Source organism: Schistocerca serialis, chromosome 10 (genome assembly GCF_023864345.2).
Source record: "Schistocerca serialis cubense isolate TAMUIC-IGC-003099 chromosome 10, iqSchSeri2.2, whole genome shotgun sequence".
NCBI lineage: Eukaryota > Metazoa > Arthropoda > Insecta > Orthoptera > Acrididae > Schistocerca > Schistocerca serialis.
The window spans coordinates 70,469,496-70,484,278 of record NC_064647.1 but is presented as its reverse complement, the minus strand read 5'-3'; the positions used below and the strand labels follow the sequence as shown (position 1 = coordinate 70,484,278).

General features: G+C 45.2%; 1 protein-coding gene across 1 annotated transcript in view; it reads left to right on the top strand.

Annotated features, from left to right (window-relative positions):
* LOC126425082 (uncharacterized) overlaps window positions 1–13,794 on the top strand; it is a 106,252-nt gene extending 92,458 nt beyond the window's left edge. Inside the window, exons 6-7 of the mRNA XM_050087996.1 lie at window positions 8,972–9,207; window positions 11,482–13,794. Coding sequence (XP_049943953.1) covers window positions 8,972–9,207; window positions 11,482–12,019 — 774 coding nt within the window. The 3' untranslated portion in view covers window positions 12,020–13,794. The remainder of the gene's footprint in view (window positions 1–8,971; window positions 9,208–11,481) is intronic.
* Window positions 13,795–14,783: the final 989 nt, after the last annotated feature.

Below are 14,783 nucleotides of genomic sequence, written 5' to 3'. Positions count from 1 at the left end.
CTGTCACACTGAACGATTCTCCTCTGTCGTCGTTGGTCCCGTTCTTGCAGGATCTTTTTCCGACCGAGCGATGTCGGAGATTTGGTGTTTTACCGGATTCCTGATTTCAAGGTCCATTCGTGAAATGGTCGTACGGGAAAATCCCCACTTCATCGCCACCTCGGAGATGCTGTGTCTCATCCCTCGTGCGCTGACTATAACACCACGTTCAAACTCACTTAAATCTTGATATCTTGCCATTGTAGCGGCAGTAACCGATCTAACAACTGCGCCAGACGCTTGTTGTCTTATGTAGGGACTGCCCACTGGAGCGCCATATGCTGCCTGTTTACAAATCTCCATATTTGATTACGCATGACTATACCAATTTCTTTGGCGCTTCACTGTAAATCTTTCGGCAACAACGAGGAGGAGTCAAAAACTAAAGGGACTTTTGCAGTTTGCCACCGAAGGGCTTGGTAACACTGCTAGTATCCAGGGCTGAAGTATGTCGTCTGGAACAGTTCTACACAACGTGTCAGTCTTATTCTCGCGCTGGTTGTGTATTGTAGCAGACCGTGGAACATGGCAGCTCCATTGTCAATCTGCACCAAGGAGGATATAAGGGCAGTCTTGCGCTCTTTGTTTGCAGAAGACGTTAAACCTGTGAAAATTATTCGTCGAATGCAAGTGTAGTGTGGTGACAGCTATTTATAGCGTAGCAAGATCTACGAATGTACAGAGCGCTTGAAACAAGGAATGGCGAGGAAAGATCGGGCAGGTCATCGACGTCAACAACTGTGGACAGTTTGGAAGTCGTTGAGGGAGTGGTGATGGAAAACACAGTGGACGAAATCGCCAGTACTTTACATATCAGCCATGGTTCAGCACATTCCATCTTATACGACAGGCTAAACTTTGGGAAAGTATGTGCAAGATGGGTACCGAATAACTTCCAGCGTAGCGTAAGATGCAAAGGATGGTCATTTCTCGTAAAAATTTGACTCGTTATCATCGCGGAAAACTGCGAAAAGTTGTTACCCTGCAGCAAGAAAACGCTCGGCCACATTCTTCCAAACGGAGGGCTGGAACAGTAAAGAAGTTGGGATTCGAATTGCTGGAACACCCGCCATACAGTCGAGGCCTGCCTCCAACCGGTTTCTATGTTTGGACCAGTGAAGGAAGCGCTCAGGGGAAGAAGATTCGCAAACCGATGTAGACGTCGTTGATGCGGTGCAAAATTGTTTACAGGCACAACCAGAAAGCTTTTTTCCGACGGAATCAAAAAACTTGTGAAACGTTGGATAAAGTGTGTTGAAGTCCAGGGAGGTTGTGTAGAAAAATAATGTGTGTTTCAATTTTCTGTCATCAGAATAAATATTTTTCTTCTCAAATGGCTCTGAGCGCTATGGGACTTAACATCTGACGTCATCAGTCCCCTAGAACTTGGGAACTACTTAAACCTAACTAACCCAAGCACATCACACACATCCATGCCCTAGGCAGGATTCGAACCTGCGACCGTAGCAGTCGCGCAGTTCGGGACTTCGCGACTAGAGCCACTCGGCCACCGCGGCCGGCTTCTTTTTCTCAAAAATCTCTTTACTTTCTGACTTCCCCTTGTATTTATGTTTTTTTTTTTAAAGGAATTTGACACTTAAAATGTTCAAGTGTTACCGAAGATCCAAATTTCAGTTCTTTAGCTTTATCTTCAACAATATCAGCAACAAAACAAATTATTCTGTGCTCACTTATACTGCCAAAGATAATAAGAATTATAAACATCCAAACCGAAACAGTTGAAGAAATAAATGAAATGTTAATATGTGAGATGGAGGATTCGTAAATGAAGCCCACAACGTAAAATTAGGATTGAAAACGTACATGAAATATTTTATGCCTTGTGTGGTATCCTAAAGAGCAAATCTATATATAGAAAAACAAAAACGGGCATCTATAAATCACTTATACTCAACATATGCATGTGAAAATTGGGACTGAAGAATATTAATCAGGAATATAGTAGGCAAAAGTTTGGGGCAGTGAAGGGCCATGTCAGCTGAGGAGGGCGCATTCGAAAAAAATGTGTAAGTATCTGATGAAATGTGCAAACTCGCATTCAGTCACGTACCCCGATACGACAAAAGTCACTTTCTCCATACGACTAAAGCCATCCACTGAAAAACTGTACTATCTTAGCCAGTAAGTGAAACCCTTCTTAGCTCACAATGAATGACTCCAGAGTGTTGAAGAAGAAGCACATATGATCATGAGTACTCGCTGATTGCCTAGAAATACCTACTGCTTTACTGTGGATCTAACAATCAATCTTGACGCAGCAAGTCCTTAACTGAATTAATACGATTACTGAAAGACAATCGCATAATTAGCCAATGGAATTTCTCTTTACCTCATCTACGCTACGCTTATTAGATGGAGGGGGTCTGACAGCCTATCAGTTCCAGTCATTCCACCAGGGAGCAGGTACACAGCTCGTGTTGTCTGTAGTTCAGCCATGCCTATATGGTCAATACCGAAGTTCGATCGCGTCCGTATTGTTGCTTTGTGCCAGGAGAGGCTCTCAACAAGGGAAGTGTCGAGGCATCTCAGATTGAACCAAAGCGATGTTGTTCAGACATGGAGGAGATACAGAGAGACAGGAACTCTTGATGACATGCCTCGCTCGTGGCGACCACGTGTTACTACTGCAGTGGATGATCGCTACCTACGGATTATAGCTCGGAGGGACCCTGACACCAATGCTATCAAGTTGAATAATGCTATTCGCGCAGCCACAGGACATCGCGTTAAGACTCAAACTTTGCGCAATAGGCTGCATGATGCGCAACTGCACTCCCGACATCCATGGCGAGGTCCATCTTTGCAACTACAACACCATGCAGTGCGGTACAGATGGGCCCAACAACATGCCGAATGGACCGCTCAGGAGTGGCATCACGTTCTCTTCACTGATGACTGTCGCATATGCCTTTAACCAGAGAATCGTCGGAGATGTGTTTGGAGGGAATCTGGTCAGGCTGAACGCCTTAAACACACTGTCCAGCGAATGCAGCAATGTGGACGTTCCCTGCTGTTTTGGGGTGGCATTATGTAGGGCCGACGAACGCCGCTGGTGGTCATGGAAGGTGCCGTAACGTCTGTACAATACGTGAATGCCATCCTCCGACTGATAGTAAAACCATATCGTCAGAATATTGGTGAGGCATTCGTCTTCAAGAGCAACAATTCGCGCCCCCATCGTGCATATCTTTTGAATAACTTCCTTCAGGACAACGACATTGCTCGAGTAAAGTGGCCGGCATGTTCTTCAGACATGAACCCTATCGAACATGCCTGGGAAAGATTGAAAAGGGCTGTTTATGGATGACGTGACCCACCAACCACTCTGAGGATCTACGCCGAATCGCCGTTGAGGAGTGGGAAAATCTGGACCAAAAGCGCTTTGATGAACTTGTGGATAGTATGCCACAACGAATACAGGCGTGCAATGATGTTTATGTGGATCTGCATTCCAATTTTCTGTACAGGTTCCGGAACTCTCGGAACCGAGGTGATGCAAAACTTTTTTTGATGAGTGTATATACAGAGTGAGTCAGGAGAAAAGGTACATGCTTTGAGGGGTGATTCAAGTGGTGATTCTGAACAAAAAACTTCTAATAAACATGTGCCCTTTTCGTAATCGTTTCCGAGTAAACAAATGAAAACTACTAGGATAGGGAAACGTGTAGCGTCGTCCTTACTATGTCAGTACACAGTTCACTTGTGCATAGTGCATTTGTTTACCTCAAGTCTCAGTCCGACAGTGCTTGTCGTAGTGAAAGGTACTACAGTGTTGTTGCGTGAACAACGAATACAGTTTTGTGTGGTGAAAATGCCACGGATCTTCACACATGCAGAGTATGCTGACATGTTGTTTGTCTGTGGTTTGTCCAATGGGAATTAAAGAGGTGATGTGCGAGAATACCAACAACGATTTCCGAATCGCAGAGGGCCAGATAGCAGGGGGTTTAGCTGGGTGTTTCACGGATTGCGTGAGCGTGGTACGCTTCCCAGCGTAAATGTTGTCTCTGAACGTCCCGTACAACAAACTCTTGATGTAGCTGAGAACATTCTTCATTAGTGGAACGCAACCCTACTACTAGCTCTAGAAGAATTGCTGCCCCGCTTGGTATTCCACAGACACGAGTGATACGCACAGTACACGAGCACAGTCTGTATCCCTTTCATCGGCAGAGTGTACAACATCTGCATGAAGATGATGCTGCCGCCCGGCAAGAATTCTGTCAATGGATCATTGCCAACGATCGATTAATTTCACGTATTCAGTTCACTGATACGTCAGTATTTACCCGCAACGGAATCAACAACACGCGCAACTATCATGTATGGGCAAATTAAAATTTGCACGCTACTGTGGAAACGAGATTTCAACGACGTTTCTCAGTCAACGTGTGATGCCGTATTATTGATGACCAACTCATGGCTCCAGTTGTTTTAGATAACTGTCTTACTGGGACACGGTATCTTGAGTTTCTTCAAAATGTGTTATCTGAATGCGTGGAGGATATTCCTGTGGCAACACGAGCCCATGTGTACTTTCAGCATGACGGAGCTCCTACACATTCCGTACTGCCAGTGACACAGTATCTCAACACAACGTATCCTGGTCGTTGGATCTGTCACCGTGGAGTCATTGCTTGGCCACCGAGGTCACCCGATCTTACCCCATTGGATTACTGTTTGTGGGGCTGGCTGAAGAGTGACGTCTACAAGAGCAGAGTGGACACAAGAGAGGAACTTCTAGCTCGTATTTTACGTGCTTGTGCCCAGGTAAAGGAATGCGAATCTGAGCTCCGATCGTCGACGCAACACCTGTCTACAAGAGCAGCATCATGCACTGAATTTGACGATGGACTGTTTGAACATCTTCTGTGAGGAAACGTACACAATTAAACAAACCATAACATAAAAGTGTCTTAATTTTCCGTCACCTGCACCTTCTCTGCTCCTAGCTGTTTTCATTGGTTTACCCAGAGACGGTTAAGAAAAGGCCATCTATTTATTAGAAGTTTTCTTATTCAGAATCACCAGTAGTATCACCCGTCAAAGCACGTACATTACCTCCTGACTCAACTTGTATACTTATGGAGAGAGAGAGAGAGAGGGGGGTGGGGGAGTGGAGAAAAAAATATGTAGCCTATGTCCGATCACATGTTCACTAGAGTATCGTTACGAAATTTGAGGTAAATCGGCCAAAAACTTTTTAGAGATTTTTGGTAACCACCTTTCCCCTTTATAGATTACACATGTATTTATTTATAGTCAGAAATCTTATGTTGGAAATGATCTTCCTCTTGTCTTGAAGATAAAGTACGAAAAATATCATGAAGGTCGGAATAAAACTGTAGTTTTTTTGAATTACAAACAAATAATCAAACGAACACTCTTTTTTATATACCGGATAGTTACAATTGAACTTTCCCTGTTTAACACGTTATAACATGAAAACTAATTACCCTACAAACGCCAAAGTTGGTGGCATTAATGTTAAGGAAGAGAAATAATGCAGAATCAATTCAATTGAAACACTTTTAATACGCTGCTACGGTACATCATGCCATTACAAACCAGTATCATGACTGCTACAAAAGCTGTTCAATATGGCGCCGATCAGTGTCCAGAAGAGTCTGAAAGCGCAGGGTTGCATTTTGGACGGCAGAACGAAGCATGTCCATCGGTATGGTGGCTACCTCTCTTGATATGCTGCACTTCAGACCAGCACATGTGTGAATGTTCCCCTGGTAAACCCTGTCCTACTGATAAGCCCCACAACCAGAAGTCAGAGAGAGTGAGATCAAGTGATGGTGCCGATCAAGCATTTGGAAACGACCGGCTGATAATTCGATCGTTTCCAACTGTGTTTCAGAAAAGCAGGTGAACTTCACGAGCGATGTGCGGTGGGGTCACACGTTGCATGAAAACTGTTGAGTTCAAGGGCGTCTCTCCAGTGCAGAGCGGGTATGACATGCTGGAGAAGCATATTGCAGTAACGCTGGCCAGTCACACTGCACGTCTTTCATCCTGTAGTGCCAATCTCTTCAAAAAAGAATGGGCCAATGATGAACGTAGCTGTGAAGCCACACCATATGCAGACACGTTCACAATACAGAGGAACTTCCTGCACAATGAATTGTGGTGAAGATTCCCACCCTCGGCAATTCTGTGTGTTCGCCTCATCCGTCAGAGAAAAATTAGCTTCGTCTGTCCATAAGATGGTCCAGGGCGAGCCCTCGTCAACTTCAATCCTTACGCGAAAGTGCAGAGCGACATCGGCATGCTGTCGTGCGTCCTGAGGTGCAAGCTGCTGTACGATATGGATCTTGTATGGATACCATTTGAAAATGATTCGAAGCGCCTTCCGTACAGTGGACCACGGGATGTTCAACAGTCGTGGCAGAGCACGTGTACTGCCTGACGATCGAGAATTTTGAGTTGCCTTGTCTGCCATAGCAACAGCGGTTTCATCAACAACCCGTGGTGCAAGCGGTCGTTGGCCTCTTCCCACAGCGACGCCCGGTTCTCCAGTTGATTCAAACTTCTTCAAAATGCTCCACACAGCACGTGGATGAAGAACACCCTTCCGTAATCCTTTCAGCCAGCAATATTCCCGAAGTGCAGCTGCAGCATTTGCTGTTGTTTTGATAATAGAGCTTCACCAATAATGCCCTGCTCCTTTTGTCCAAGGCCATGTTGACATGTCAAGTGCACTGCGGCTGGTCAGGTGTGTGTGAGACTGTGAATCACAATGACTGATCATGACACCTGGTGGCCACAGCTGGAACTGGACGGTGGCGCTGTGATGCATGGAAATTGTGAACTTAATTTTCCGGGGATTAATACTACCAAGTTTGGTACTTGTACGGTAATTAGTTTCTGTCCTATAACGTGTTAAATAGGGTAAGTTTAACTATAACCAGTCAGTATATAGATTATGCAAACTTATTACTTTTTTTTGGGTTATAGTACCGAAGTGTGCCCATGGGTTACTTTGTACGGGGAGGGGGAGGGGGGGGGGGATAACCAGGTGATACGGAGTACTTTTAATCCACTCTTAAGAAAAAGAAAACGATACAGAGTTATGCAAGTTGGTCACAAATTGTAAATCATGAAGGTATCGACAGAAAATCAAATTTATAAACTTTGGCGGCCGATGGATGGATGTGTGATGTTGCAGAGCAGTTTCACCTCACAGCTGGCAAGGATAGTAAACAACAGTCGTGTCGATACCAGGGCATAAAGTTTTTCCAAATTTCGTTCCGTATATTCATATGCACAGTGATAATGCCCCACAGACAGATACATGAGCAATACACACAGATGTCTGCGTTTGAGAGAAGGTGTGTAGTTGAGTTCAAAGAAGCCAATTGGAGTAATAGGAAATTTGCTCGACATTTGAATGGGCCTAATGTCACTATTCGACGACGTTTGCAGGAATGAGTGAACTATGGTCGAATATAATACCAGGAAGAAAGTGGTCGACCTAGAAAGATGACAGAATGTGTCGACCAAGCAATCGTCAAGAGGTACTCATAGCCCTGTGTTCACCATTCTCATCCATCGTACGTACAACAGATGCTTCAGTACCCACAGAGACCATTAATACGCAGCTCACAGAAAGGGGACTAAGCTCACGGCGTCTCTTGCATCAACTACCATTGATCTCTCTACACCCACAAGTGAACAAGCCCATTTTCAGTGGTGTCGGGCACATTTGGCCCGGAATCTCATTGATTGGAGTAAAATTCAGTAATGAATCCTGCTTCGAATAGAACTCCAATGACCAGCGCAGACGTGTCTGGAGACGCTCCAGACGCCGGCCGCTGTGGACGAGCGGTTCTAGGTGCTTCAGTCTGGAACCGCACTGCTGCTACTGTCACAGATTCGAATCCTGCCTCAGGCATGGATATGTGTGATGACCTTAGATTAGTTAGGTTTAAGTAGTTCTACTGATGACCTCAGATGTTAAGTCCCATAGTGCTTAGAGCCATTTGAACGCCCCAGACAGTGGTGGGATACCAACCTGACTGTCACCCAACAACCAGGAGTGATGATCTGGGATGCCATTTCATTTCATAGCGGGACCTTTTTGGTTGACAACTGAGCTGCCTTTAAAGCACAGCGGTATGCCGATATGTCGACGATGTTCTATGGCCAGGCTTGTTGTCCTCCATAGCAAGCCATCCTGGGCTTACATTTCAGCAAGATAATGACTAACCACACACAGAGAGTGTTTATGCTGCCTGTCTTCGTGCCTTTCAACCCCTATCATGGCCAACAAGGTCGCCACATCTCTCCCCAATTGAGAACATTAGCGTTACTGGAAGGAACCAACTCGGGATTTTGAGTCTCTAAAGCGCCAGTTGGACTGAACTTGGGACAGTACCCGTCAGGAGGGCATACAACAACTCTGTCAACCAAAGCCACGACGAGCAGCTGCTTGCATAAGGGTCAGAGGTGGACCAACGATTTACTGACTTGCCCAATTTGTGAAGATCTTTCTCTTGAATATATCACCCAATTTTCCTGAAATTGCAATTACTTGTTTGGATGTATGTACACATCACAACTACCCATTTCCATCCCATTCGGATAGTTCCTATGTGGTACTTTTTTTTTGTCTTAGCGCGCATTTTGGAAGGTGAACGGTAACTTGTTAATAGCCGTAAAAAAGTTCCAGTTCCGACTATGTTAAAAACCCCCGTAATACCGACATGTAAATCGTTTCCTCGAAAGAAAAACAGCTGACTACACTATAATACTTCTCCTTTCCCCGAGAATTAGGGGTTGGTCACGATCCCCCTTGCCCCCAGGCATAGGTGCCTAGTACTGCAGACAGCACAAAACAGTTACTGCCCTTACTACATTATCACTTTGTTGCGATTATATTCTAAAGACAGATGTTATTTTTCAGGTGCCCATTTTCATTGACCCTCACAACTTCAGAACAGTAGGAGTTTTGAGCTATCTTCGCGAGAAGAGAGGAAATGGCAGCAATAGCAGCAGCAGCCCCTGTCGTGCCACTGACGTTCCAGATGGGTGCAACACACCCCTGCCAGAGGATCAGGTGGGGTCTCCAGCAGGCTCCAGTGGCTGTGGGCAAACAGCGAAGTGGCATGAGTCCTGGCTGGATAGCGACAAGGGCACCAGGTACTCGTTACTACATTATTATGACAATTTTGAGGCACAAGTAATATATCTCATTTCAAAGAGATGTAAAAAAGCTATAGTTCTAAACTGTCTCACTTATTCATTTACTTAAAAATATTTTTTCGTACTTCTGCCGTTACATATCAATATTCGGCTGACGTCAAAGTTATTCCATTGTAAATTTGCACTTAGAATATATGAACAACTACTTTTTGATTTGAATTTTTGAAATTCTTTTTATCGTTTTTCGCTAGTTTTCATCCATCACTCATAATATTTCTTCTTCTTCTTCTTCTTCTTCTTCTTGTGGCGGGGTTCTACAGCTCTCGCCACATGTCAAATCTCTGTCTCTAAATGCCTTGATCTTGCCGTTCTTCCTCTTTCCTTTCTATTCATCTCCTCTACCATCGCTTCTTGAATATGCATGCATATCCAAAGGATGAATGTGTCATTCTTGACAACACGGACACTGTAATAGTGTGTTTATCCACCGATACGAGGCAGCAACTTTCAATTAAAATGTCCTCCCCGGTATGGGAGTTACATAATGTGTGTATGAATATATTTTGCGACAGAAACGACAACATATGGAAGTTTGGTTCTGGCCATGTGTCGTACACAGATAGCCAAAGCAGCTACGGCGACCACACACATAAAACGAGAAATTCGGGCTCGAGTCCTGGTCAGGCATAAATTTTCATTGTCATCATTCCCATATACAGCTGATAGTTTTCATAACGGCTGTAGTCGCCACAACACCTGTATCTTCGATCATGCATGCAAGTCTGAAGGAACTATGCATCGTACTTTTGAACGCTACAGGCACTGCAATATCGTATTTTAACTTTTGTGTACCTCCAGCCACGGCCGGCCGCCCCAACCCCCCGCACTCCTCCCCCCCCCCCGGCCCCCCGCTCCGCCCGAGATGTTTTCGTACCACAGATATGCCCGATGTATACCAGTTCTTTGGTTCAACAAATAGAAGTACCACAGACTGACTGCTCTCAAAAGAATGAACAGGTAAACAACAGTTAATCTAACGGGTGGCCAACAGAAAGACTACAGAATAGTTTCACTTGAAATGAAAGAACGAATAACTTAGTCAATATGTATAACTACAACAGAATGTACCCCCTGTTTTCATTCGGTTTCTGGTTTCTCTCAAAAGAAATGAATGGCCACAAAACAACAGCTAGCTAAATCAATTATTTCCTTTTAGTTGTCTCTGTAGACTGGTTTCACTCAAAAGGATGAATGAAGCATTCAATCGATACATCAAACTACAACCAAATACGAGTAAGTCGAATGTTTTCTAACAAACCACTGAATCGATTGTTTTACTTCGTTGTTCTCATCAAGCTTCTTATAATACCTTGTTAACTTAGTTGTTTTGAGACGTCACTTTCATTACTCAATTGTGTCAAATCGTTGAGCCTTGTGTTATAATATGAAGGTTCGAATCCGTCTTCTGATATATTTCAATTTTCCACTGTTCTTTGCGATTATAAGGGGCAAGTACGTCATTTCACAGCAGTGATATTAGGGGAACAATGTTTGATGCCTTATGGAGCCAACTTTGGGATGAAATGAGGAACGGAAGAAATCGACTTTCGCTGGATACCAACTCATCTGAATGTCATTTAAAACTTCTTTTAAAAGTCTTTTGGTTATGCTAATTCATGTACGATTCGTTTGTCTGGGAACCACTCGGAGTTTGTCCTGATGGAGACAGAAGTTTGAAAAGTGAATATGTTTAGCACAAGTAGTCCATTCAAAATAATTAAGTCTTCGTCTTGCAAGATTGTAAGGAACCCCACACCAAACTATTGGTATTAATTTTAAATTTTTGACGGAGCTGCCCACCCTGTTGGAGCCCAGACAGCACCTCTAGTTTAAAAGGCTGTCAGTTCTCCTCCAGTGAAGAAAGAGATTTTGGAAGGGAGTGGCTAGTACATCCCATGCTGCTCGACTGAGAAACTTGTTTCTAAAGGTACTGGAAAACTGATGCAGCGATAGACAGAAGATGTTGGCAGGCAGGGTACGGTGTCTATGTTGCGAAATTATGCCATTGTAGATTTTATAATGGTGTTCTAATGTATTAGAAAGGTGTTGTGTAGATACTTTTTGACTTACTTTCGTACTAAATAAGTATATTCATATTCAGAAACGGTGCTGCTACCCTCGCACTTGAGTACCCGAAAACCAACATCACCACCACCACTGTCATCATCATCATCATCATCATCATGATCATCATCATCCTGCTTGTTGTAGGTCTGCTGCTATGGAGTGCAAGAAGGGAGCACTCACTGCAGAATTTGGAGGATGGTACGAGAAGCGTGTGCTGGCCCTGGTCCTCCTCCGCTGCCTGAGGCGTGGGCTTCTCTTCCAGTTGTCTCCCAACAATCGCGATGCAGGCGTGTTCGGCGATGTGGTGCTGGTGTGGCGGCGCGAGGAACATTCTGAGGCGCACGCCCTGCTCGTCCAGGTCAGACGCATAACCGCTAGGAGGATGACCATCGCCAGGCGCATGTGGCTGGACCAGACTTCCTGCCCTTACTTCAGACCCACCAAGTACTTCAGTCTCAGCAACTACTGCATCTCTTACAGAGAAATTAACAAGTCACTGGTGAAGGGCACAGTCACATGCGTCTTGCTGACGAACATCTGCCTCGATGACAGTAGCCTCAGCTTGTTTCAGCGCCAGGATGTGGGCAGTGTCCCAGGTCTGGAGCTGCTAGAGGCTGGTGGTGACCTGTACAAGCTCAACCCTAAAACGAACGGGTGTGGATGGCAGTCCATGAGGACATAAGCTTTGTGGAGAATTTCTACCTATTGTGTAATCAGAGGGATTATGTGAAAATATTGGGCGACATTTGCAGAGAGCTGGAACATTTGTTGGGCGCAGGTAACCTGTGAGGATCCATCTGGTAAGATATGTGTGATGACCTCATGTCTTGGATGTACAAATAGTGTGTGTGTTTGACGAGTGGCTGGAGCAATTGTTGCACACTTGTAGTTCAATACACCAGGAAAGAGACTGAGTGAAGAATGGTGACCACCAGACGTGAGTATTGCAGTGTGGCTGTTGTTTCGGGTTAAATAGAGTTCTGTAACTCAGCAAAGATGAAGCCTCCAGAAATGGGAATGGTGGTTCTCTCTGCTACTGAGACTCACCAAAGACTGGTTCACAAAACGCACACCTTGGTAGCTATGGACAGGTTCTTCGCTGCTGGGTATGAAAGAGTTAATTTTTTGAATTGTACAAATTTTTTTATGTGATCTCAGAAAATATTTTGCATCATTAAGTACAATTAGGCACCATTGGCCACCATCAAAACAATTGAAATCAGCATCAGATACTAACCCAGAAATGCTTTGTTGTAGCAAATGCATATATTGCTGAGCCAAAACATAATTACCATGTGCTTAATAGCGTGTTCCTTCACTATTGGAACGCAATACAGCTGCGAATGTGCTTCACATGCGTTCGATAATTGTGTGGTAGTTTTCCAGACTATGTGGCTGAAGGAAAGTTTCAGAGAGAACATCGGGAAACACTGGACTGTAACAGGTGAAAGGAATACGATTGAAGTTGGATGCATAGCTTTCAGAGATGAAATAGTAAAGGCAGCACACGATCACATAGGTAAAAAAGCAAGACCTAGTAGAAGTCCCTGAATAACTGAGTTTAAATGATGAAAGGAGAAAATGTAAAAATGCAGCAAGAGAATACAAATGTATAAAATATGAATTGACAGAAAGTGCAGAACAGGTAAGCAGGAATGGTATGCAGAACTAGGGGCCGGATGAGACCTCTGAAGAAAATAGAAGCGACTGTGTGAATATCAAGAGTTTTGCAGGTACTAAGCAAAGGTGACAATGAAAGGCGGACGGAACATATAGAATGTCTATACAAGGGAAACTTCAAAAATGGTTCAAATGGCTCTGATCACTATGGGACTCAACATCTGTGGTCATCAGACCCCTAGAACTTAGAACTACTTAAACCTAACTAACCTAAGGACATCACACGCATCCATACCCGAGGCAGGATTCGAACCTGCGACCGTAGCGGTCACGCGGTTCCAGACTGAAGCGCCTACAACCGCTCGGCCACTGAGGCCGGCGTGAGAGCTAACCACGACAAAATTATTGCATCTGGTGTGCAAGATATATGATACTGGGGAAATACACTCACTCACACTTAAGGAAAAACGTAATAATTGCAATTCCAAATAAGGCAGTCGCTCTAAGTTGTGAATTATATCGAACCATTAGTTTAATAAGTCATCAATGCAAAATACTGACACAAGTTATTTACACAAGAGTGGAAGAACTGGTAAAAGGCAACAATGTGGAAAATCAGTTTGGGTTTCAGAGAAATACAGGAACACAGGTGCCTGATCGTACCACTTATCCAAGAAGATAGACTGAAGAAAGAAAAACCTATGTTTATAGCATTTCTAGATTTAGAGAAAGCTTTTGACAATGTTAAGTGCCCTACATTCTTTGAAATTTTGAAGAGAGTAGGAATAAAATACAGGGAGTGAAATGGTATCTATAACTTGTACAGAAATCCGTCCGCATCTACACTCCTGGAAATGGAAAAAAGAACACATTGACACCGGTGTGTCAGACCCACCATACTTGCTCCGGACACTGCGAGAGGGCTGTACAAGCAATGATCACACGCACGGCACAGCGGACACACCAGGAACCGCGGTGTTGGCCGTCGAATGGCGCTAGCTGCGCAGCATTTGTGCACCGCCGCCGTCAGTGTCAGCCAGTTTGCCGTGGCATACGGAGCTCCATCGCAGTCTTTAACACTGGTAGCATGCCGCGACAGCGTGGACGTGAACCGTATGTGCAGTTGACGGACTTTGAGCGAGGGCGTATAGTGGGCATGCGGGAGGCCGGGTGGACGTACCGCCGAATTGCTCAACACGTGGGGCGTGAGGTCTCCACAGTACATCGATGTTGTCGCCAGTGGTCGGCGGAAGGTGCACGTGCCCGTCGACCAGGGACCGGACCGCAGCGACGCATGGATGCACGCCAAGACCGTAGGATCCTACGCAGTGCCGTAGGGGACCGCACCGCCACTTCCCAGCAAATTAGGGACACTGTTGCTCCTGGGGTATCGGCGAGGACCATTCGCAACCGTCTCCATGAAGCTGGGCTACGGTCCCGCACACCGTTAGGCCGTCTTCCGCTCACGCCCCAACATCGTGCAGCCCGCCTCCAGTGGTGTCGCGACAGGCGTTAATGGAGGGACGAATGGAGACGTGTCGTCTTCAGCGATGAGAGTCGCTTCTGCCTTGGTGCCAATGATGGTCGTATGCGTGTTTGGCGCCGTGCAGGTGAGCGCCACAATCAGGACTGCATACGAACGAGGCACACAGGGCCAACACCCGGCATCATGGTGTGGGGAGCGATCTCCTACACTGGCCGTACAACACTGGTGATCGTCGAGGGGACACTGAATAGTGCACGGTACATCCAAACCGTCATCGAACCCATCGTTCTACCATTCCTAGACCGGCAAGGGAACTTGCTGTTCCAACAGGACAATGCAC